The sequence below is a fragment of the Oryzias latipes genome, chromosome 5 (genome assembly GCF_053564925.1).
Source record: "Oryzias latipes strain Hd-rR chromosome 5, Olatipes_Hd-rR_3.1".
Taxonomy (NCBI): Eukaryota; Metazoa; Chordata; class Actinopteri; order Beloniformes; family Adrianichthyidae; genus Oryzias; species Oryzias latipes.
Genome location: NC_136241.1, coordinates 22,586,045 through 22,610,261, shown reverse-complemented (window position 1 = coordinate 22,610,261; position 24,217 = coordinate 22,586,045). Strand labels below are relative to the sequence as shown.

Here is a 24,217-nt window from a genome sequence, read left to right as displayed (position 1 = left end):
TTGCTGCCGAGCTGCTGTGTGTCCTGATTCTGTCTGTCTGTCTGTCTCTGTCACTTCACCTGTAATCTTCAGCTACTTCATAAATCATTGTCACTTTTTGGAGTTGGCCATTTGCTGCTGGTCACGTGAAGTTTAGAAAAAATGAGGACAAAGCAGTTTGTTTCTGATCTTGTCACAGCAATTACCTCCAACATGAAAGCTCAGCACAGCCCTGAGGGTACTGTAGGTGTCACAGTGACCATTTCAGCTGAGGCAGCTGAGGGGAATATCTTCCCCTGACCTACCAGGTATTTTCCTTTCCAGAAGATGATACATTTCTAAAACTTGAACCAGAAATCATGGATTCCCCTAAACACTAGGACACAGACTCACACACACACACACCCACACACAAGCTCAGATCCAGTGAGAAACACACAGACCCAACACAAGCAACCATGCATGAATGTAGATCATGCACTGGTCTGTCTGTGCATGCTTCCTGACAAGGAACAACAGAGAGGGTACATCAAGGATGGGGCAAATCTGGAAAAAAAGCACATGAAGGAAAAAAAACACAACCAAAAACTAAATGTTGCCACATTCATGTTTGGAGAATGATATCAAATAAGTCATCCTTCACTTAAGAAGAATATTCAGTTTGATGATACTCAGTCATGCAAACAGACTGTGGTTTTCTATTAAAAACCTGTTACAGAATTTTCATATTACAGTTTTTAGGTTTAACTAAACAGATATGTAATTTCATTAAGTTGAAGTTTAAAGTCAACAGGAGCATCACTATTGCCTGAAGGTCTGTGTGACCCACTTAACCTCACATCCCCAGTAACCCAGCAGACTCTTCCATGTCACCGAATCTGTCTGCCCAAAAAAAAAAAAGGCAGACTCTCATGTGAAGGATATGAGTCACATCGTTGTTATACATTCAGGGTCAATGATCTTCATTTCTGATTACCATGCTGTGAGGCCTTGCGTAAAAATGAGCATCCCCTTTCTTCGCAAGCCCAGGAGGGACAAAGCAAACACCAGTTCTGGAGAAGACCTATTATTACTGCAGAGGACTTTTTGCTGAAACCTGGATAACAGATTGGAGATCTCATTAATGAGAACAGGCCCTTTAGGTAAGCGAAAGGGTATTGGTGAATGTTCTGACCGCCCCGCAGTAGACCTGCAACGTTTTTACATCCATCTTACCAAAAAAAACTGGGTAACAGTGGGCTGGAACATAATTGGATACATTTGGTAAATATCTTTTTTGGGAGTATAAGTGATATGGATCCAAACAAGTTGGTCAAACTCTAAATCAAGGTCCTGAAAAAGTTGATTAATGGATGGATGGATGGATGGATGGATGGATGGATGGATGGATGGATGGATGGATGGATGGATGGATGGATGGATGGATGGATGGATGGATGGATGGATGGAAGGATGGATGGATGGATGGATGGATGTGCTACCTATGAGCCATGTCCTTAACCTGTAGGAGCCGACAGACACTTCAGAGCGTGCAAATCACACCACTAATTAACTGAGATTTCTGGCCGTTTTAACTGCTTCTTAAAGTGGGAGCTTCTAACTATTTATATGACATGTGTTTTTATTTGTTACGTTATGTTTTACCTCTAAGTCTTGGGAAAAATTCTTGAAGTCATTATTTTTCCAAGCGCTTCTCCGTATGTGGTGGACCTGATGCTTGTTTGCTTGAGGAATTCACTAAAAGGTGAGAGTAATTTCAAGCAAAAAATGTGTAATCAACCTTTGTCCTTTTGGATAAGATAAATTCATCAAATTTACCAATCTATCCTCTTTGTATCACGCAAATTATTTGTAAGACGACCAAGGGAGTAGAGGTGGCAGTGAAAGGTTCTACAAGCTGACATTTGAGAGATTTTGGATGTTTTGAAGTGAACACTGAGAAAGGTAATAATACTTTTAATTTGTCAGCTTTGTGGTGGGGACAAGACGGGTGTTCCCCTGAGCAAAAGGACCGATCACATTCCTGTGCCCATTATCAAAGATGCTGACAAGGACTCCAACCTAGGAGAATAAAATGCAAATGCTCCCGTCAAGTGAACAAAATCAGGAAGAACACAGCTTGAAAGTGTCATTCCTGTGATGTGGCGCTGTGTGCAGCTGGATAGAAGCAGATTTTTGTACTGGGACATATCACTTGTGTGGGATCCTATTGTGACTATAAATACTTGTAAAACACATTACTTTCCTTTTTACAGTTGTGAGTAGCTTTGTTGTTTGCCAAAATGTCAACATCATATGAGGCAGCTGAAAAAAAAAGAGTTGTTAATGAGAGGCCCATAATACCTTTGTGTCTTTATCTACATTTGAAAACCATTTTAGCTGTAAAACACCTCAGACAATAGCTACATTTTCATGTAGGGTTGCATTTAACTTTGTTGATTGAAACATTTCTATAGTTTTTTTTAAGTTTCACTTAACATTTTCACTTTCAGTTAAAAAGATTTCTTAAATATTTGTGTGATTTTCGCAGTAATAACATTTAATGTTTCCTAATTGGACTTATGTGTGATTTGAGGTCTTGTTTGTCAATACACTAAGGCAAAATGACCCAAAAATGTGCTAGGTAATGTGCTGACAAAAGTGATACTGAACAAGGCAAGGTAACATAGTTTTAAGGTGAAAATATAAAGGTAAAGTCAAAAGTAGACAAAAATAGCCTTTAATACCATATAGGCATAGGGGTTAATAGATCAACCCCATGATAAACCATTAGAATGACTGAAAACTGACAAAAAAATGCAAGTCAACTACAGGTCAGTGAATGCAATGAGGGGGGCTTGGAGCCTTCCAGCCATTTGAACACCCCCCCCCCCCCCCCCCCCCCCCCCAATGAAAAAAAAACTTACATGCCCTGCCAGCTTTTAACTGGCTTCAGGCTCTGAAACACTGAGTTTGGATGTTGTTTGTATGTTCGGGAGGGAGACCTACTGACCTTAGCAAGTATTTTCAGCTCCCGTTCTGTCTGCAGTGCCCCCCCCCCCCCCACACACACACAATCAATTCTCCCCCAGACTCACCGCCGCCAGCTCTGACATGCAAATGAGTCTCGCATGTCATTAAAAAACGATGCCTCAACAACAATGGGAGCCTCCTTCTGCTTTTCCTTAAGACGTGTGCCAAGACGTTCACACGCACTCATCACACTTACACACACACACTGACACCGCGTTTGCCACGGCATACATGAACACAACCAGACCAGACATCAACTCCAGTCCAGATGGACGGCAGTTAGTTGACCTCTGACCTGCAGCAGCTGTAACGACAGACAGACGGAATGACTGCAGGCCAGGCTTCACAAAAACACAGAGGTAGACCTCTTCTGTCTCTGAAGGCATCATTACAACTTCTGTTACGAGACCAGCAGTGGGTCGGATGACAATCAAACGAGAGCAGATGAGACATTACCAGAAGATCTGGACCAGGTCTGGTGGACGTGTCAGTGGATTGGGCGATTTACCCAGACTAAAAGTGATCAAATAGTTTAATAGGGGCCAACTCTTATGCAGCTTTTTTTTTCCTCTCAACAAACTCTAGGTCTAAATGATTTCTATTCATTCCACTCTGTAAAATGGTGACATAAAGACTATCAGAATGTTCTCCGATACTAAAGAGAGATGTTTTAACTGAAAACTTTCAATTCAGTTTAGTAAACTACAAGACTCCATTATAATAGAATTTGTTTATTTCTAAAGCACAAGAATCACAATGTGATTTACAAAAGATGGCATAAAATCAAACCAAACACAGAGAGGTAGTTAAATCAAATATTAACAAGGCCTACTTAAAGTCAAAATAAAAGTTCAAAACAAAGTAAAAGAAGGACTAAAATAATCTAAAAGCTGGGATTTAAAACACTCAATGGACGAGGAGCAACAGCTTGAAAGGAGAGATTTCCAATAGTATTAAAGTGGGTTTTTGGAATCCTCAAGAGATGTTGGTTTGAAGACCTCAAGGTTCGGGTCGAAGAGTATGGAGCTAAAAGGTCAGAGATGCATGTCAGGATTTGACCCTGTAAGGTTCTAAAAACCAACAGTAAAATTTTAAAATACATTTCAAAGTTAATAGGCAAGCAATGTAAAGCAGGCAACAGATGAATGATGTGTGTCCATTTACTGGTTCCCATTAAAAGCCTTGCTGCAGAGTTTTGGACAAGCTTTAGATTCAAACTTTAAACAATCATTGGAGCAATACAGAGATCCAGGCTTTAATTAAATAAAAATAAATGATAAATTCACACAAGTTTATATCAAAATATCAAATGTGAAATCTGAGAAGAGATCCATGAAGAAAGAAACAATTTATTTGAATATAAAATCTGGGTTTTTAATCTGTCTGTAAAGTAAGCAACTGTTGTTTCCTCGTGTCACTTCACTGATTTTCTCTGTTATGAATATTTAACATCTTTGATGCTCTTCCTTCAAAACAAAGTTTTATCCCTTTTGTAAAAATGTGCAAAGCAGGGTTCATGATGAGTTTTTTGTCCTCAGCACTGAGAATTACTGTATGTTGGAGCTGAACTGGAAAAAAAAGAAAAACAGCAATGGGAGGAAACAAAAGAGGCAGGAAAGAGGAAATGAGGACAACTTCAAAGCCAGACAATAACTGGACTCATTACGTTGTAGGCGGGGGGGGGGGGGGGGGGGGCATAAATTACCTCGCTGACCTCTACTCACAGAGAAAACCCTGAACTGTAGTTACTGGACCGTGTGGGGGTACATCACCCACACACAGCTTTCTGATTACACGCCAGCAAACTCTCACACGCATACACAGACTGTCAAAAACACACAGAGTCACTGCAAAGTCACACATGAAACAGACAGAACTCTAATTGTCATTGCAGAGACAATCTTAAACCCACAATCGTTGGTGTGTGAATGCATGCCCATGTGTTTGTCTGCAGCTCAGCCATGTTCAGTGGGCCCAGTGCATGGACTGGTATCAACGAGCCTTTGTCCGCTCACTAACGGACACAGCAGCAACAAATTGCATCATTGTGCAGGTGGTCTCCCACCCGCCGAACACAACAACCCTTCTCTACAACAGATCTGCACACCATGATGTGACAGAGCAGAATCATCCAGTGTGTTTGGGAACATCACGCATGTCCCGGGGATCCCCATTATTTTGAAGTTTTAAACATTCATGCTTAGCAAAAACAAAGGACTGAACTAGTATTGATATGCATGATTGATTAAAGAAGAAGAGCAATGTTTTCACAAAAGAAACTGATACAATCTGATATTTGAATACCCCTTTGGGCTCAGGTGGTACACTAATTTAGCCATTTAATGTTTAACAAACACATAAAAGGCGGACAGAACAAGAGGAGGAAGAGGTGGAGGATTCAACCATACACACTGAAGTGGTGATAAAGATGGAGGCAGAAGATGATCCAGAGAACACAATGAAGAACAGAGCAGGAAGAGCTCAGTGTCTGAACAGCAACAGCTTCACTCAAGTTTCAGGAAGAAGCTGTTGATCTTCAGATAAAGAACTAAATCCCCATCATTGCGATGGTCATAGAGCAAATGGATAGATTCTATTGTTAATGGTTTTTGAGGAAGAACTAACAATGCTCAAACAAAAGAGTGCTTGCTAAACAGCCTTTCACACAGCTCAGAATCAAAGCATAGGGAGATCTGAGCATCATTACCACTTGCTCAACATCACACCAAAGCCTCGTTTCCACTGAGAGGTCTGGTCCAGTTTAGAATGGTCCAGGCAATTCAGGTGAGTGTTTCCACTCAAAGTTGTTCCATCACGGCGCATGCGGGGTGTAGACCGATTGCGTAGTTTTGTGTCATAATAGTGCGACTACAGCAAAACCAAAGCTGTCAACAACAATAGATGTCAAGGAACTTTTGTATTTCCAGTGCCATCTAGTCTTTGCTGTTTGTTGCAGGCCTGTTTTCCTGATACACCTGGACTGAAAGACAACAACTGAATGTTTGGAAACGTTTGCGATTGGTTTGGCGTTTTCTATTGTTGTAATGACCTTACGCCAATCAATGCGTTTCATCATTTGATGACAGTAGCTCCGCCCTAACCTATCCATTCCATTCTTTTTAATGGAACCTACAACCAACAGGGGCCAAAAATGGTACTGTCAGTCCAGCTTAATGGGTCAATTTTATATTGGAAACTCTCAAAATACCGAACCACTTAGTTAAAACGAGGCTTAAGAGTAACAAACATGAGCGTAGGTTTGTGAAGGCACAGGAAAAAAGGAAGAAGACTGAGAGGAAAATGAGATGACCGCAGGGATAAAAGTCAGAGGTGCAGCTGTTTCCATGGTTACACTGATGCTGGTTTTCACCCTACATAAACAAAGACATAATAACTATTGTAGTAAAGACAAGTGTCATTTCAAAGCAGATCTGAGCTGCTCTCGTCTGCAAATCTGCAGAAAACGGATTTAAAAAATGGAAGCCCGATTTTTGCTGTCAAGTTAAACAGACTGATGTTTAAAGCTCAGCTGCTTCAGCAAGAACACATTATATTTCAGTTGACCCCTTCCTGCTGGAGAACAGGATCGTGGAGCAGACTATATGTCCCCTCAGAGGCTGCCAAAGCCTCTGTGTGTGTGTGGGTGTGTGTGTGTGCTTGTGTGATGGAGAGAGAGTCCAGCAGGTTTTAACCACTTGTTCCCTCATTGTTAAGGCAAATAAAGGCTGGCGCGCGCCGTCACCATTGTCCCAGGACTGACCCCCACTATTCCAAGGAGACCCCACCCCACCTCCCAACTGGGACACACATTTTAGCTCGACACCTTTGTCTGCAGCAACAGGAGGCATGCACACACGTCTCTGCAGTTAATGCATGAGATGGCAGAAGCATGGGGGCACACACATTGTGGCACGGGCCATCCATTCTTTCGGTCATCTCCCCCATCTCACACACACATACACACACAGCCTTTACATAAGGATGTAGATAGTTGTGATGCATGTCTTCTTCAGCACAGACACACAATCACAGACACACAACATCAAGAATGCACTCACAAAGGCTTCTGGCAGCAGCTGGTCAGCAGCCACACACACACATGCATGCACACACAGCATGTGTGTAATGATGCAGAAGAAGACGAGGACAGGACAACCATCTGTCTGTGACACTCACTCTCACACGTGTAGAAAAAAGCAGGTTGAGTACAATGTCATCCACAGACATGCATCAACTGTGGGGTTAGGTGGTTAAAGGTTGGACTGTGCTTCAGTTGACATAGATGCCCGAACATTTGAGTACTGACTACTGAGCCTGACTTTCTTTTGAAATGAACTTCAACTTTCTGAAGGACTTTTGTGGACTTTAGCTGATTTTTAACTTAATTTTAGAGCAGTCTGTCACTGAAATCCAAGTGATTGACACAACATCTGCTGGTATCTGACTACGTTTATGATCCTGGGTTGAAGTTTAGTAAATGGCTGGCTCTGGAGCACCTTCATTAGGAGCAGGTCAGCAGACAGGGACAGCAGGAAGGTAACAGACTGATCTGTGTGTGAATGCGTGGAGGTGGGCCACTGACCTACATGCAGCACTGCAGATGGGAGGAGACCCCAGGCTGGGGTTATATTTGGAAACGGCACAACTAACTAGAGATGGAAGAGGATGCCACACACACACACACCGACACACACTTGCACAAATTTGCCCACATAAAGATGCTGCATTGACTGCTGTTAATCATGTGGAACCTAACCCAGACCCCAGACCAAACTTTACCCCTTGATATCCCACTAACTGTAACCTAACCTACAATAACACCTCGGCACAGAGTCTAATTAGGAGCTAGATTCTACCTCATTAGGATGATCAACTTTCCTTATAAGACCTGCTGACACACAAACATCCAGACCTGTGGGGAACATGGAGCCAGTCACCCGAGCTCAAACTCATCTCACCTGACCTCATTGTTCAGTTCACTGAGGGGCAATTCTAGGATTACATCTTTACTTGGGCTCAAGCCCCTCGGACGTTAGCACACACACAGAGAAAACGTGGGTAAAGTATCCCAAATTTGCTCATATTACTCACTCAGAAGTAAAAAAAATAATCACCTTAATAACTTCTTTAGCACAAAATATAACTAGAAAAATTAACTACTCAAGTACCGTATGACAGTATGAACATGTTGTCTTTTCAGCATCAGCAAGTTTTAATTAATAATGGATGTGTAACATTAAAAAGGAATGGACAACTTTTGATTTTTGAAGTGGTGATAAAATTTTGCTACTAAAATACTAGGCCTTAATCACAATACCTCAAAGTTGGTTGCAGTAAATTAAGATGAAAAAGCTTTATGGGATTACTGACATTTTTCATTCCTTCACGCTTATCACTTTAGACTGAAATATCTTGTAACTGTTCTGCGATACAAGGTCTAGTGAGCTGCAGAGACCGTTTAAGTGAAGGCACGAGTCAGCACGAGCTGGTCCTGAGGAGAAGGTGCAGGCTGATCTTTATCAATCCCACAATCCTTAGTACCCATCCCCACCCTCCATCCACCATGCACAGATGTGCTGAAGGTCACACCTCAAACATATGCTCCACTTTTAATGTCCCTGACTGCTGCTCTCTAATCCCAGTCCTGACATTCAACTCTGACTCGTCACACTACACTGACTTCAGACACAGAGTATCTGCAACTGCTTTTGAGAACATAATGAAGCTTAACCCGACGAGCTTCATCATAGAAGCCTTCACAGAAGACAGGAGGACCTGGCCTCTGAATGAATGAATGAATGAATGAATGAATGAATGAATGAATGAATGAATGAATGAATGAATGAATGAATGAATGAATGAATGAATGAATGAATGAATGAATGAATATAACATACCTAGAAAGTGTCCCACTTTGTCCTGACAGGGATGACGATAAAATTAGGATAATATCGGAGATGCTGTGATGATTCCATTAATGACAGTGATTACTATTAGGGAACTTATGTTGAATATAGTGAAAGTGAAGATCCTGGTGATTAAACAAATTCCAAACTATTTTTTTTTCTTCATAAAAATGTATGATTATTTTAAATCCCAAAAATAAATACAAACAGTATAATTAAAAAACAAAAACTTTTCACTGGAATTTATTGGCTTCTGGCAAAGTGCAGGGGCTTATGGGAATACTTTTTCATCTTGGTTTCCAAACGTTCTGTTACTTCTGGAGAACTCTAGATCAGGTTCTAGAGGCTTGCTGATCCTGGATGTTGCTCCCATTTCATGCTTGGGAGTTAGCTGTTAGACAGTGGAAACAATTTCTGCTGTAACCTGACAGGACACTGTGGACCTGGCTACATGCAGCATCAGATGTTGCTGAGACAGCAGATGGGAGTTTTTGAAACATGAGTGTCTCAGTGTCTGCTGCTCAGGAAGTGTTTAAAAGATATCCATGTGTATGGTGCATGCAGGTCAATTTCTTTCCTAAATTTGACACACAACAACTTTTTTTTCATGTGAAAAAGACTCAACGCCTCCTGGTGTGGTTGTCCTCATGGGTCGAGTTGCAGGGTGATAGCGACACAAACAAATCCAATCTGAAGCATTTTAAAGTTCACGCTCAGAACAATCGAGGCCTTTAGCTGCTCTTTACAAAGCTGTTACTGTGTGTTTCTTTGACCCGTTTAAAGTCAGCCTGACCTTCAGTTATGTGACCATGGACTTCAACACTATAACGCTTCACTGCATGTGTGTGTCTTTGCATGTGCTCATCATTACTCAACCGAACACAGCGTTAAGGACCTCTTAGGTTTAAGAGTCTGACCTTTGAGATGATTGGTCGCCTATTCTCAGTACCCAATTAAAGTCGTAGATGGCTGAAGCTCGCCTCACCGAACCTGATGACATGGCGAGCTTCAGGAGATAATTGCAAGAACAGACGGAAAACCTCCATAGAAAAATTACCCACTTACTTTTGCTTACTGCCACATCTGTCTTGTCCTGCCCCTCTGTAGCTCTTTACTGTGACCTTTTCCACTGTGACTCATTTTCCAAACGAAGGTGAGAAGTGTGATTCGCCTGAAGTTGGAGCAGACCTTCCATGCCAGTCTGTGAGTCCAGAGGTACTGTCCTCAGCCACAAAGGCGTGTCAGCCAAATCACTCCAAAACATTTATGAACTTGAGGTACTAAGGGAAGACCTTTTTCTTCCTGGTGCTTTGCCACAAAGAATTTTGAACAACCCCTGTGACTACAGCGTTGGTGATGGGCTGGCCCTTTATAGGTCTTCCCCAGAAGACCTGTCAGCAGGACTGAGGAGCTCCTCAAAGAATTCCTTCTACCTCTCATCAATATTCTCCCTCATGGTCGACACCTCTCCAACCATAAAGTGAACAGATTTGACAAAGACTTCCCTTAAAGACCCAAAATCATGTTTTTGCTGTTTTTAAAATATTCTTATAGCCTTTTTCTTCTGCTGGAGGGCATTAAGCTTAAAATTGCATTTCTGAGTATTTCCTTAATCTGGAATCGGGAGCAGAGAAAAAATGGTTTGAAACGATCGTGTGACATCAAATTTACGCTGGTTATACCACAAGCTGCTCCGAGCTCTCTGCAACAAGGAGGGAAAGAGGGGGTGGGGTTTCTCTGTTGTCCCGCCCACAACTCGGAGGGGAATTTCTAACAAATTACTGCCACTGTGCTGAAACTATGTCCTAGTTTTTTTTGTTTTTGTTTTATTAAAACATCATAATTAAAAGACTACTGGGATTGTGTCTTTAAGCACTCCCTGAATTTTTTACTTCGGGTGACCATCATCAGCTCCAAACAGCTGCGTTAATATCAGAGGTGGTCCTAATGGTTCCACTGATATTAGCTGGGTCAATGTTAAAAAAGAGGGAAATAGCTGAGGACAAGATGGTGCCTGACATCATCAGACAAAAGCAGAAATCAAACAATTTACCCTAACATGAAAGTGCTCAGAATTGTGTAAAAAAAATTTTTTTTTTTTAAAGCTTAAAATGGGAAAAACTGTAACTGCCAGTTAAAATCACAAAAAAATTCTACCAATATGAGGAGACTTTCAGCTCCAGTCAAGGACTTGTGGTTCTGGGTGTTGATGTCTGGAGTCAGGTCCTCTTGGTTAAAGGACTTGTTTTTTTTTTGTTTTTTTTTATGCAGAGCATTTGAACAATTCTTGAATGCACTTGTCTTCCCGGACCTGTTTGCAATGATTCTACCAGGGCCATTAACCCCAGCCAGCTTTGCCCCCAGGATTATGATAAAAAATGACACATTTGTAGGGACTTCTCAGAGATTCATATTAATGCGAAGTATTTTAAACAGAGGTGATAAAGGGCAAAGAGCCCCCACCCCAATCCCCCTCTCCACAACCCGTATGTCCTCTTTGCTGTCTTTCTTAGCCCACTTTCTACCAAAACAATCGAAACAATGAAGGATGATCCCCGAGGTGATGGAGGGGGGTGCAGCAACAGAATCAAAAGAGCGTTTCCTGCAGGGAAGATGGGATGGGGGGTGGGGGGTGTCCATCTGGAGCAAGGGAGGTGGAGGTTTTGGGGGAGGCTTAAAGAGGGGGGAGCTTAGTGTGGAGAGGCATGCTCACCTTGCAAGGGGTGGATCCTCAGCAGCAAAGATCACAGAGAACACACATTGGGAAAGCTCAGATGGAGAACGAGGCTTGGAACTTATAAACCTTATAAACTTTTCAAAATAAGACAACTTATAGTTGTTTTAGCTTGAAAAATCTGAAAAGGAAGTTTATCTGCAGGCAGGCAAAAAGGGTACCAAATTTGAAAACACGAGCACCAAAGTAAACAGAGCTGGAGCTCTGCAATTCTGATGATCACATGTTCTCGCAGGATCCCACTTTCACTCTGTGTGACCATGGAGACAAATGTGAGGTCCATGCAGGCTCAGATGGTCCTTCTTGTCCATGTCAGAGATATGGTGGAGGTTAAAAGGTCAGAGGGCAGGCAGGGTTAGAGTGTGTCAGACCTGCAGGAAGCACTCAGTGAATCAATCAGATAAGATCTCATTAAAACACAAGTGCACACACGCACACTTATTGTGTTAAACCGGTTCGGTTAAACAGAAAGCTGGATGACCTTTGACTGTTCCCCTCATTAACACTTCCTGTGGGTGGACAGTGCTCTTCTGGTCTCCTGATCTGAGCTCAGAATGTCAGAAGTCTAAAAGAATATCTTAAAAACACATACAGCAAAGCTGTTCTGGATGATTTTCGTGGACTGGGGTTATCTTGGGTAAAGCAGCCATGGATCAGGCACCAACAATCAGCAGAACCCACGCTGTTGAGTAGACAGGAGTGACTGAAACAGCTTATCTTTGAGAAACTCAAAATGCAAACGTGAAGACTCTCTGTGATCAAGAACAAACTCTGATTTAAGGCCCTGGGTGGGGAGTCAGCGGGTCTTCATGTTCTTCCACCTCCAGAACCAAACCTGGGTAGTCCTATCAGGTGACAGCAGGAGTTATTGATCTGTAAGTAACTGATCAGTGCCTGCAGGAAGTTTCAGCTCAATGATGGTGCCTTCAGTGCAAAAGCTCCTCCTCTGCCTCATCCTCAACCACTTAAGCCCTTCAAGTGTGCAAGGCCAGGGGACCCATTTAGAGTTGAAGAAACACATCTTGGATTCAAACTGTGCTCTTGAGAATCTTTTCGTTCATATTTCCATCACGTCACACAATGAGAGTCCTCTTCTAATCCTACACTGATGTTTGATTGAAAGAACATATCTATGTATTCAATCTGCCATGAGAACATTATGACTTTTAAGCCTGGGATTTGAACCCCTGAATTTAGGGAGACAAGCGGCTTCACCTCGGAAAACACTTTGCCTTCCTTCATTCAATTCAATTTTATTTGTATAGCCCAAATTCACAACAACAGTCGTCTTAATGGGCTTCGTACCGTCGTACCGTCATACGTATCATGAAGTTGTTTAAAAATAAACATGTAAACTCAGTTCCCTACGTAACCAGTAGGGGGATTGTTCCACATTAAAGGCCCGTACACACCGGGACGAATATTCGCCAGGCGTTATTCGCCAGCGTTTTTCGCCACGTTTTTTGTGTTCACACCCAGGCGATTTTCGCTGACGATGAGTGGAGTGAACATGCAATTTCATTCCCTGACATTAGATGGCGCTTAATGTAAAACAGAAATACTCCTGTACACAAGGTGGCGCTGCGCAACTTTACGCTTCTTAAAGTCGCTTTTCACTCAGAAGAAGAGAGCAAGTATTTACACGCTTGTCAGAATCAAACAAAGAAAACATGAATATTTCAAGCACCAGTAGCTCCAACTGGTACTTGGTTCGGGGATGTTTTAGAATGTCCGTCATTATTGCTTCGCGGCTGTGTAGACGCTACTTGGCGTCTATCTTCTTCGCTGGTATGTGTGCTCAGCAAGGCAGTTTTGTGTTTGAGCGCCCCCAAGTTGTGTTTTACTGTAACTTCAGAAGCTCCAGACACGTGAGCAAAAGCGCCATTCTCATTGGTCGAGTAGATTTCGACGCGACGCGTCGAAAAAAAAAAACGAACCCGAGGCGTTTTTTTTTTGACGCGTGGCGTTTTTACGCGTCGGTGTGCACACTCTCATTGGTGCCCTTTGTTTAGTCACGAGGCGTTAAACGTCGGCGAAAATCGCCGGCGAAATTCGTCCCGGTGTGAACAGGCCTTTAAGCTGGTCTCCACTCACCTCAGTGTAAAACAGGAGCTGATCCCTGACTGCAGAATAAAAAAAAACAAATATCTGTTCATGTGCCCCCCAGAAGCCCATGTTTCAGACGGCACAGTCTCCAGACATGTGCCTTTTGCATTCGTGCCCTCACCAGGGTGAGAAGACTAACCACTGCCTGACAGAACTACCCTGACATCATGGGGAGTCATCTGTTCCCCAGGCTGAACTGTAAGGTCTTTAGGGTGCCCATAGTGGAAGACATATAGAGTGGAGCCATCACTCTTCCTTTCAGCCGCACTCTCACTTTAGCTCAGAGATGGGGATAGGACAAAGGTAAAACTAATACCTGTCAATCAATGATGTAGAGGGGCCCAAAAGTGACCATTTGGCCTTTGAGGAGCTCAATCAGCCATGACTGATGAAACAACATGGATGAGAAGCATAGTCTAAACAAATGTCTGAAGTCCAGGAAATCCTGCTGCATTACAGCGAGACTCTTTCACCTCCGTCCCTGACCCCCACAGTGGGACTGATCCCATGAGAGACCCTCAAAATCTGAAGGGGATGGAAGAGAAGAGTCAGAATCAGAGGTTCCAGCTCTGCACTGCTTTTTTAGCTCGGCCTGCAGCAGCAACTTCTTCAGCCCCCGCCGCCCCCCCCCCCCCCCCCCCCCCCCACACACACACACACACACAGCTGGTCTGTGACTAAAATACCATCTAAGAGCATTGGGGGCGGCTGCCTGCAGGCTCCTTTGCTGCTTTGTCTGAGCTATTTATCATTAACAGCCAGGATTATAAAATACAGCACCTGAATGCAACATCCTGCTGTTTATGTGCAGCGCCAAGACCAAAGGGGGGATTCCATGTTCATTCTTCAGGCGAGGGGTCACAACCACAGGCTCTTCTCTGAACTCACAAGCAGAGACTGAGCTCCTGTGAGACTCCTTCATCCTCACCACCACCTCCACCTCATGGCAGCCAGCCAGGCTGCTGCAAGGAAACAGCCACCCACCACTGTTAACGTTCACACGTTTGGTTTGGGGCATACCTGAACAGAGGAAACATCCAATTCAGAAAAAACAAATGTGACGTGTACCTGAAGTCAGAACACAACCAGAGATGTCCTAATGGGCATGGTCCCACAGGCGTTAGCCTCTGAATCTTTATTTTTATGAGCTAAAGCTCTGTATATACATACGTAGACCAGCAGGTTGCCCCTGCCAGACAGCACTAGAACCAGACTCTTTAAAATCACTGTACAGAACCACAGACTCCTCCAGCCTGAGTCCAACCCACTTACACCCCTGATAAGTTTTTTTTTTTCAATCATTTATTGTAAGAATGAATAAATACAAGTACAGAATGGATATGTATGTGTTATTTGAAAAACTAACTGATTCAATATATAGTCTGACCTCCACCAAAAATAATGAAAACTTGGGATTTTGTTTGAAAATGTATATCTATAAATGTAACTTAGCAAGAAATAGGAAAAGGTTTATTAAAAATTTAAACAATATATTTTCATGTTGGTGGAAGCCAAACAATACTTGTTTCCAAACCAAAGAAAAGGAGAGGAATTTGTTACAAAAGAAATCACTGAAAATTTGCCAAAAAAATGAGGAAAAGGGCAAAGCCAAAGTAGATGAGTAACTGTTTCGGGTGGAAGTTAAGGGTGCCCATTGTGTCAAGAATGAGTTTAAATCTTCTTAACCCCTGTGCTATCCTAGATGGCCCCCACCCTTACGTTGACATGTTCTTCCAACCATGACAAAGGTGGATAAAGGTTGAAAGATTTCATGTAATCCATGGACACCAGTGAAGACACAAATCATTGAAGAAAAACGGTTCAGAGCACTGTCTAGTGGGGTCTAGATGACCCAACTCCCAATGTTACAGTGCCTAAGATAAATAAGCTTTTGCAGAGTAAAATCTATGCAAAATGTGAAAAGAACTGTATCCAATCACAAATAAGATAGAAACTAGGTAAAAGCCAGATCCTTTTCCGAGATAAATCATCTACGTATTGTTTTTATGAATGAACGACACGCGGCCAAGTTACAATATTTTACTAAATACTGGAGGTGCTCCAATATATTTTTTCATTGATTTTTTTCAATGATGGATAGCAAAAGAGTAAGACAGAAAGTGAAATAATCAAGTCTTTGACTAAATAACATACATATTCCAGGAGATATTACATCAACAACCCCTGATAGGACAAGCTGTCAAACAGGAAGCAGTGTGACGCCTAAGGTCACACTCATTTATGACACAACGCTGACATCTGCTGGTCAAACATCTGCATTGCAGTCTTGTCCATTCAGACAGAGCTGCTTATTTCCACCCTGTGAAGATAAAGATCCAAGCCATATCGTGTACGAGTCACCAGAGATCTGTGAGGAAATAGTGGAGCCTTCATCTTCAGCAATGGCAGATTCACACAATTATGATGGGAAAAGAGAGGTAACTTTAAGTTTGATGAAAGTTTAGGTCATGTTTGCACCAGATGTGACTCCTCTGAACTTATTTTAGAGCAAAAGCTCTTTGTAGAAATGTTGGTGCTGACTAAAGAATATTAACAGATTCAGAAAGTTCTGTGGAGGAGCTCTTTGTCTCTCAAGTTGAATTTTAGTCCAGATGCTCCGTATTTGCTCTAAAACCACAAAAGGTTTAAGGACAAAGATCTGACAGAGAGGCCCGCTGACTGAAAGATGAAGCTGCAGCTGCAATGAGACAGTTGGTGCATATCATGTTATAGGACGTGCATGAGCCCACCACACATCTGTGCGGCTCTTCTGCAGGCTCAGACACTGAAGTTCAAATCTTCCTCTGCCTTCAGGTGAGGAGAACTGAGTTCCATTTTTTTTTAGAAACACACATCAGCCACCTTGCCCCTACATCTGGACCACACCGGGCCAAGTCTCCCTCCCAGTGTAGGTCCAAGAGTTAAGTTGACAGGAGACATCCTCGTGCACTTTAGTGCGTGAACAGTGATTAAGCAGAGTTGGACCCAAGGGCAATAGAGGTTGTTATAAATGCTGTTTTTTATTCCAACAACAGAAGACAGGTAGATTCAGGCTGTGATGAAGTGTCCCCGTGTGCGTCCTGCTGCATCAAACTGACACCAAATCAAACTCTTCACATGCAAACAAGGTGTTAGCAGCGCCTCCTGCTGCCTGCACTCAGAATTACAGCCATATGAGTGAAGAGGGTACACTGTGGGCTGATAACTGGATTTAGGTTTACCGTCCTTAACAGAAGCTGGACATTTACCAGAATATTCTTTTTTTATGAAATGTATGTAAAACAGTAAGAATTTTGTATTCCATCAAGAATATAGAGTCACACGGTCATCAAAGACTAAACCTAATAATCTACCTCATGACACAGCTCACCTGTTACCTGCTGACGTCATCACTGAACTACCCTGAGGCGTTCATGTTCTTCGGAGATTTGAGAATCCCTCTGTTTGTCTGCAGAATTTTTCATATTTAACTGCTTCTCTTCCCAAAAGAAAACAGAACTGTGGCTACGTTTGGGAATTAAGAAAGACAGTCGCAACAACACACGCCGCCTTCAGGCCTGAATCCTGCGTCCGGGATGCAGCCCCCGGCCTTCCCGAACACCAAACGTCCTCTGCAGTGACACGCATCCATGCCTGCGCCTCTGCAGAGGAATAAGAAGGAAGAGGGGGGGGGGGGGTGTTCATCTGCCCAACACACACCCCATCCGGTACCTGCGTTAGAGATTTGCGCAAAGCAGCAAAAGCCTCTCAGACCGCAGCATCAGCCGGAGGATGCGCAGAGAGGCGGGGGCCGCGTGCGCCCGAGATCACTGCGGGGAGAGTCAGGACCGGACAGTCCTTTTCCCCGTAATGTGATGCTCTGAGAACCGGAGCGCCACCCTGGTACCACAGAAGGCATCACAGGAGTCACGAGTGGGGAGTCGGCTTACCTGCCGCGGCACTGTCAGCTCCTCTGCTGCGTCCGGGAGCGCTTAGCCGCTGTTCGGTGCCTTCCGGCCGGGGACGTTCCGTGGCTCTGTCCGCTGCAGGACTCTTCTCCTCAACTGTTCTTCCAGACTGCGCAGCGCGCGCACTCACGGTGCGTCGCTGCGCGCACACGCACATTGAAAGGGGTGGGGGAACTTTTGGACAGTGAAAACGCTGTAAAATTACGTAATTGCCATCGTCATTGGGAAGTTTGTCACTTAACCTACTCTTTTAAACCTAGAGGGAAAAAAACTCCTTAGACCTCTGATCCAAAATGAACGCGCGTGCGGGATTTGTCCTGTGCAGATCATTGAGACAAACAAACTTTAAATTCACACAGACAGACACAAAGAAAAAACCATTTCAGCGCTGATGTTAGGAACACAACAGTATTTCGGAGATGTTTTAATATTATCTTCATCTGTGTGTCTGAGCATAAGCCTCAACCTGAACCTGTTCTCCTCTCAGACCTCGCCCTCCATCAATCTAGACATTTCTACTGAAAATGACTCAATTTAGGTTCATAAGTGAATCAACTTTCTGCTTCACTGATGTCAAATTATTGGCTTCAAATGCTCTCTTCAGTCCTTTTCAGCAACAACTGTGACAGGAAAAAAATGTAACAAATTGATGCTTCAAGTGCAAATTGAGTGAAATATTATTATTAGACATCATTGTTCAGCCATTAAAAAGGCTCAGAAAAATGTTACGTTTTTTTTTTTTTATTCTCACCTTTTAGATCAGTTTTATAAAATCAAACTGACAGTTTTGGATCATCACAATTTCAGACCAGAAACAGTTTCAGAAATACTGATTTCATAACAACTGTGCAATGATCAAAAAAAAAAAAATCAGGGGATTGTTAATGGAGTCTGTTATCAGTTTTGACTATTTCAGTCATTTAGAGATTCCTAACATTTAACCATGATGTCAGGATATTTTGACGTTATATTAATCCTCAAGTGCTGATTTCAGGACGTCTGGTTAGAGGATTCTTGACAAAGGCTTTTAGAACAAATTGAACAACTGACGAGCATCTGGATCCTTTTATTTTTGATGACTGGGCGGGGCTTAGTGTGCAGGTGAGGAGAAAAACGTATTTACATCGGAAAAGCGTATGAGTGCACAGATGTAGGTCTGAAAGACGGCATGTGCACACACATTTCTGGAATTGATGCCTCACGCTTATGGCCACAGTGCACAACAACTGGACCCTGCTAGAGCTGCAGGTCTGCTGAGTTCCAATGTTCATACGACCACAGAAGGGCGCTCTCATGGGCTCAGAGCTCACTGCGGCGGGCGGCCCCGGCCCGCTCTGTCCCGAGTGTGCAGTCTGAAGTGGGTGTTGAGGTGGGCGGACTGGTTGAAGCACTTGCCGCAGACGTGGCAGCGGAAGGGCTTCTCGCCGGTGTGGATGCGGTGGTGCCTCTTCAGCATGCTGACTGTGGTAAAGCTCTTCCTGCACACGCCACAGCCGTACGGCTTCTCCTTGGTGTGCCAGCGCGTGTGGACCTCCAGCTGGCAGGCAAAGCTGAAGCTCTTGCCGCACTCACTGCAGCTGTGCCACCTCTGGATGCTCTGGCCCGGCTGAGAGGGGCGAGGCAATTTTAGGGGCCTCCCGTTCTTGATGGGCATTGTGAGCACACTGGGTTTCAGCCCCTTCAGCAGGGGGCCAGTTTTTGGGGGTCTGCGACTCTTTGTGGAGGTGAGGCCAGTGCCGATCTGAGCTGCTCTGCTGCAGTCCAGAGGAACCTTCGCTGGAGATGAGGAGCTGCTGGATGCATGGAGCTTCACACGGTTCTCCTCAGAGTCCTCCTTCTTCAGCTCCATAGAGGTCAGTGGAGGAGGAGAGACCCTCTGTGCAGAAGCAGGATGCAAACTCTGCTCCTCTGAGTGAGTCTTTTCAAGTTCTTGTTCTAAGTCTGTTTGCATGTGTCTGGGCTTGGGTTCTTCTTTAACGTGCAGCAGCACCAGATCCTCCCTGCTCCTCCATTCAGAATCTCGCGCCTGAATGTCTTCTTGCAGTGGGACAGGAGGAGGTCCTAAAAGGTCAAAGAGAAGCCATTAAGGTGAGGTCCAGCCGGAAGTGACGCGTGCTCAACTCTGAGCAACAGCTTTCATGACAATGAAAAACACAAATACTATTTTAAACGATTCCCGTAACAACAGACTGATCCAAGGTTCTGGAAAAAGTTGTTGCCGCTCAACTCCACCGTCATCTCTCAACGCACAGTTTATATGAAAAATGTCAGTCTGGTTTCCGGTCAGCTCACAGTACAGAGACAGCCCTGGTCCGAGTCATGAATGACCTACTCATAGCTGCAGACCAGGGCTCCCCATCTCTACTCTTCCTTCTGGATCTATCAGCTGCATTTGATACGGTGGATCACGGCATTCTCCTTAGCCGTCTTCATTCTACTGTTGGACTCTCTGGGATTATATTCAACTGGTTTAAATCATGTCTCACAAACAGGACAGAATATGTGGCTCTACTGACTGCTAAATCTCACACAGTCACCTGCGGAGTGCCTCAAGGCTCTGTTCTTGGACCTTCACTTTTTACCATCTACATATCTCTATCTGTAAACACAACATTTCATTCCACTGTTACGCCGATGACACACAGTTATATGTAAAAATGGACCCCAGTCCCTCCCTAACTTCTTCTGCCCTCCAGGCACGTCTCGAGGAGATAGAGGCGTGGATGGCTGAAAACTCTCTCCAATTCAACAGCAACAAGACTGAAGTCATATTAATCGGTACACCTCACCAGATCAAAACATCCTCCATCAATCTTCCGGAATCCCTCAGAGCCCCACAAAGCCTTGACACTTTCAAAAAAGGCTTAAAGACTTTCCTTTTTAATAATGCCTTTTAGTACTATTGTTGTTGTTTTTGTCTTACTTTGCTCATATTTTTAAACCATTGTTATTCCTGCTTTCATTGAAGCACTTTCAGATTTTCAAACAAAATGTAAAGCGCATTCTAAATAAAATTTATTATTATTATTATTCTCCCACCTGAAAGCAGCTGCCATGAATTGAGGTGCAGATCAGAGCAGAATTTTCATGTCTTGGACATTTTTTCTTAGTTTTAAAGACCTACTGCGAGGAAAATTGTGTTTTTGGTGTTTTTAACATGTTCTTGCAGCCTTTTTCTCATTATGAAGGGCATGTATAAAGGAAATTAATCTTAAAATTGCCTGAGTATTTCTTTATTCAAATCAAGGTGAATCAGGAGCATACACAAAAATTCTTTTGGAAAAAGATTGTACTTGTTAGGTAAAAAAAATACATTTTAAGCATGCTTATAAACAACTAGATCTATTAACATCTTAGTTTTCCTCATCTGAGCTGTCATCTGGCTCAAAACTGTACGGCTGGATAACTCCGATATTGCTTGCCATTTTTGTTACACCAGTAAAAGTAGGTTGGCGGTGTGAGGGGGGCTGTAAGCTAGCTGGAGAGAGTGTAAACAAACAGATGGGCTTACCCTGCGCCCACTTCTCACATGCAAATTTCTAATAAACTCCTGCTGCTCTGCGTAAATTGTGTCAGAAAACGACCAAGGCTTTTTGATTTTTGAAAAAAACGGCATCATCATAATTAAAAGACCACTGGTAACGCTTTGTAGAGCCCAAACACAGGGATTGTGTTTAAATGCTTTAGTTTTTCACACAGAATATGTAAGCATAACATGAAAAAAAGATGACAACATCTTTTATCAACAAGTCAAAGTCTGCATCCCGAGTTCGTGTGGCTCCCTTCATGACGCAGACTTTGCTGCCCAAGATCCAGAGAAGGAAGACAAACATTTTCTTCAGGACAGTCCAGGTGCTAAAAATGGATTTACAATCAAGCTGATCAGTGCAACCCAGTCAACTGAACCTGCACACACTATTGTCACTTTCTGTTACTGTGCCTTTCTTCGTATCAAGGAATTATTAGGGTATTGTTTTTCATTATAAGGGTCTATGCAATGTCCCCTTGGACAATCAAAATTGGAACATTGCTTCCAGTGCTGTGCACCTTTGTATCTTACCTGCACAAAAAAAAAAAAGTTTAACTACCTTTACTAAAAAAAAACACTTAAATCTCCCAGAAATGATCAAAATCCTGTCTATTATGCATTTTCCATTCATTTTCTGAACCTGCTACATCACAACTACAAGATTTTTTCCAATGGCAGTTTTTCATGTCCTGATTGACAAAGGTTTAAATAAAAAATACTCAGAAATGCAATTTTAAGCTGTTTAAGATGTCCTCCATCCTTAGAAAAATGCCAAAAGAACTTGTTAAAAACACGATCTTTATTGGAGCCGGTCTTTAAATACAGATGTTTTTTGTATATAAAGCTAAACATTAGAAAGGGGAAAATGTGACCTTCAATGGTGGGACTTGAACACCCATTTAAACCTAGTTTAAAAAGCAACATGCATCATGCAATGAGACATAATCATTCCTGCTCCATAACTTGCAGTTTTATGCCCATCTGTTTTATTATTGTTGTTGTTATTTTGTGTGTGTGTGTGTGGGGGGGGGGTCTGTTTGTTCTTTTCCTCTATTTTGTGTCATAATCCAAACTTCCACGTTTTAGTCTGTCTCTCACGTGAGTATAATATATGCACCAGTATGACGGTACGCCGCTGAAGCCCCGCCCCTCACATAGGTCAGACCCTTGAGGAGGATTCAGGTAAGAGGGTCAGGGAAGTTTGTCCCTGAAATCAGCAGGACTGTCGTCGGGAACCAGCCGATGCCGGAATAAACTTGGACACAACAGCAGGACGGACCTCCAGCAGCAGCGCCTCTGAGTAACGTGCACGGTGATGGATTGAGGGGGTGACGTGCACGCATGCGGTTACCTGGCTCACCTGGCTGCAGCAGCAGCCGCTGCACAGCCGCGTGCAGGAGCCCTTTGAGCCGCTCGTTTTCCTCCTGGGAGCGCAGGATCTCGCTTTGGTACTCCTCCACGGCCTCCTTCACGGCGCCCAGGATCTCCTCCGCGGCCGCCGTCAGCCGCTCGTTCAGAAAGGCGCCGAGCAGCTCCAGCTTGCTCATGTCGACTCCAGCGGTGTCAGTCTGGAGGAGGCGCGTCCCTGTGTTTACATCCACCGAACCGAACCGGAGCTGTAAGGAGACGGCGCTCCAAGAGGCTTGAAGAGGCGCCCCCTGCTGGCACGGAGGACCTAGAGCTGCAACCCTCCTCATAGGAAAATGAAGATGTTGATTCTTATGACGGTGATAAAACAAATAAACTCAAAAGGAATGCTGAATGAAATGCCTTATAGTAAAAATGTTTGAAAGTCGACACTTAAAATATTTTAACAGTTGATTTTTGATTGAAAGAACATGAAAAAGGAAAATAAAAATATAATCAAATGAGCATAAAAAGACTAAGTTATAGATTTATTTTTTATTTTTAGAAATTATATAAGTTTGTGTGGAAGGACCAAAAAGAACTGCTGCATTGTGGTTTGGCCATAGATTGTGAATAATGTAACATGGAATACCACTTCATTGAGTGGGAAGGAGTCAGAGCTTGTGTGGGAGGCTGATTCCTAAATTGCAATATGGACTCAAAATTTCAGATAAAATTTGAACATATATTTGTCTCTCTTGGGCCCGAGTCTTTCTCGGTGCCCAGCCCAGATAAAATACAGGGATGTGTCAAGACAAGCATAAATCTGGCGTAAAAGTCTGATTGGATGAAAAGCTGATTTGCTTTGGTGTCCCCTGAGGGGATATGCCATGGGGCTTGTTTGCCTTTCATGGGAAAAAAAGTGACAACTCATCAACCCATTTCTATTGTTGGTAAATGTTTATTTCTTAACCAAAAACCACTCTTTTTTTTCTGTAGGACTTAAAGAAATAGAATCTTACGTATGCACTATTTTTAACAGTGTAAACGAGAAAGCCATAGATGCATATAAGCAGTCTGTATTCTAATTTTTATTTATATAGTTATTAATTATTGGCATTCTCACTGTAATTGTTCTGTGTTCTGCTTTTGCATTAAAATTGTTGACTTGTTGAATTGCAGCAGGTTTGGACAACCCCGTGACCCTGAAAGGGATCTAGCAGGTTAAGAAAATGGATGGATGGATGGATGGATGGATGGACACATAGACAGCCGGACTTGCCTTCACACAGAGTTCAGGCTCTTCAATTCAACTCTTCAGGAGAGCTTGATTTCTCTATGATTCCAGAGCTTCCTGTCGTGAAAAGCAGGGAGCTGGTGTGAGCATTGTGTAGTTTTTCCATCCGGATTTTCTAATCTTGGATTGTTTATTGAGCAAAAACTTTCCTTATTTAAAGTTCAGTCAAAAAAACATTCATCTTTCATCTCAGAGGAGTTTATTCGACAAATTCAGAGTTTCTGTGCACAAATATTGTTTTTTTTTTTTTTTTAAACAGAGCAGGGAATAAAGATAGAAAAGTAAGAGAGCGAGAGACACACCCAGAAATGACTTACTGGTATCAACATTTGTATTAACAAAGAATGTGATTGGTGGTTT

At 43.0% G+C, this 24,217-nt stretch overlaps 2 protein-coding genes across 5 annotated transcripts in view; both read right to left on the bottom strand.

The window, feature by feature from the left end:
• nfasca (neurofascin homolog (chicken) a) overlaps nucleotides 1–17,812 on the bottom strand; it is an 82,070-nt gene extending 64,258 nt beyond the window's left edge. The window contains exon 1 of one of the 3 annotated variants that reach the window (XM_078948047.1): nucleotides 17,667–17,812. The gene's annotated coding sequence lies outside the window, so the exon portion shown is untranslated. Of the gene's footprint in view, nucleotides 1–17,107; nucleotides 17,216–17,666 lie in introns of those variants that run through there. The other 2 variants (XM_078948040.1, XM_078948041.1) reach the window with 2 other exon arrangements.
• Nucleotides 17,813–18,734: 922 nt separating this feature from the next.
• LOC101158351 (uncharacterized) lies at nucleotides 18,735–22,878 on the bottom strand. Of its 2 annotated transcripts, none has more exons than XM_011475223.3 (2): nucleotides 22,574–22,878; nucleotides 18,735–19,745 (listed from the first exon to the last, which is right to left on the bottom strand). In XM_011475223.3, the coding sequence occupies exons 1-2, from the start codon at nucleotides 22,758–22,760 to the stop codon at nucleotides 18,991–18,993; spliced, it is 942 nt and encodes a 313-aa protein (XP_011473525.2). In that variant the 5' UTR covers nucleotides 22,761–22,878; the 3' UTR covers nucleotides 18,735–18,990. The 2 variants fall into 2 exon arrangements, with proteins under 2 accessions (XP_011473525.2, XP_004068964.3); XM_004068916.5 differs by having other exon boundaries at nucleotides 22,565–22,875.
• Between the last annotated feature and the right edge of the window lie 1,339 nt (nucleotides 22,879–24,217).

Bases quoted from the DNA above. Each gene is read 5' to 3' on its own strand.
- LOC101158351 (XM_004068916.5), bottom strand. From the start codon at position 22,760: ATGAGCAAGCTGGAGCTGCTCGGCGCCTTTCTGAACGAGCGGCTGACG. The intron at 19,746-22,564 runs GTAACCGCATGC...TTGACCTTTTAG, and splicing joins GCTGCAGCCAGGTGAGCCAG to GACCTCCTCCTGTCCCACTG.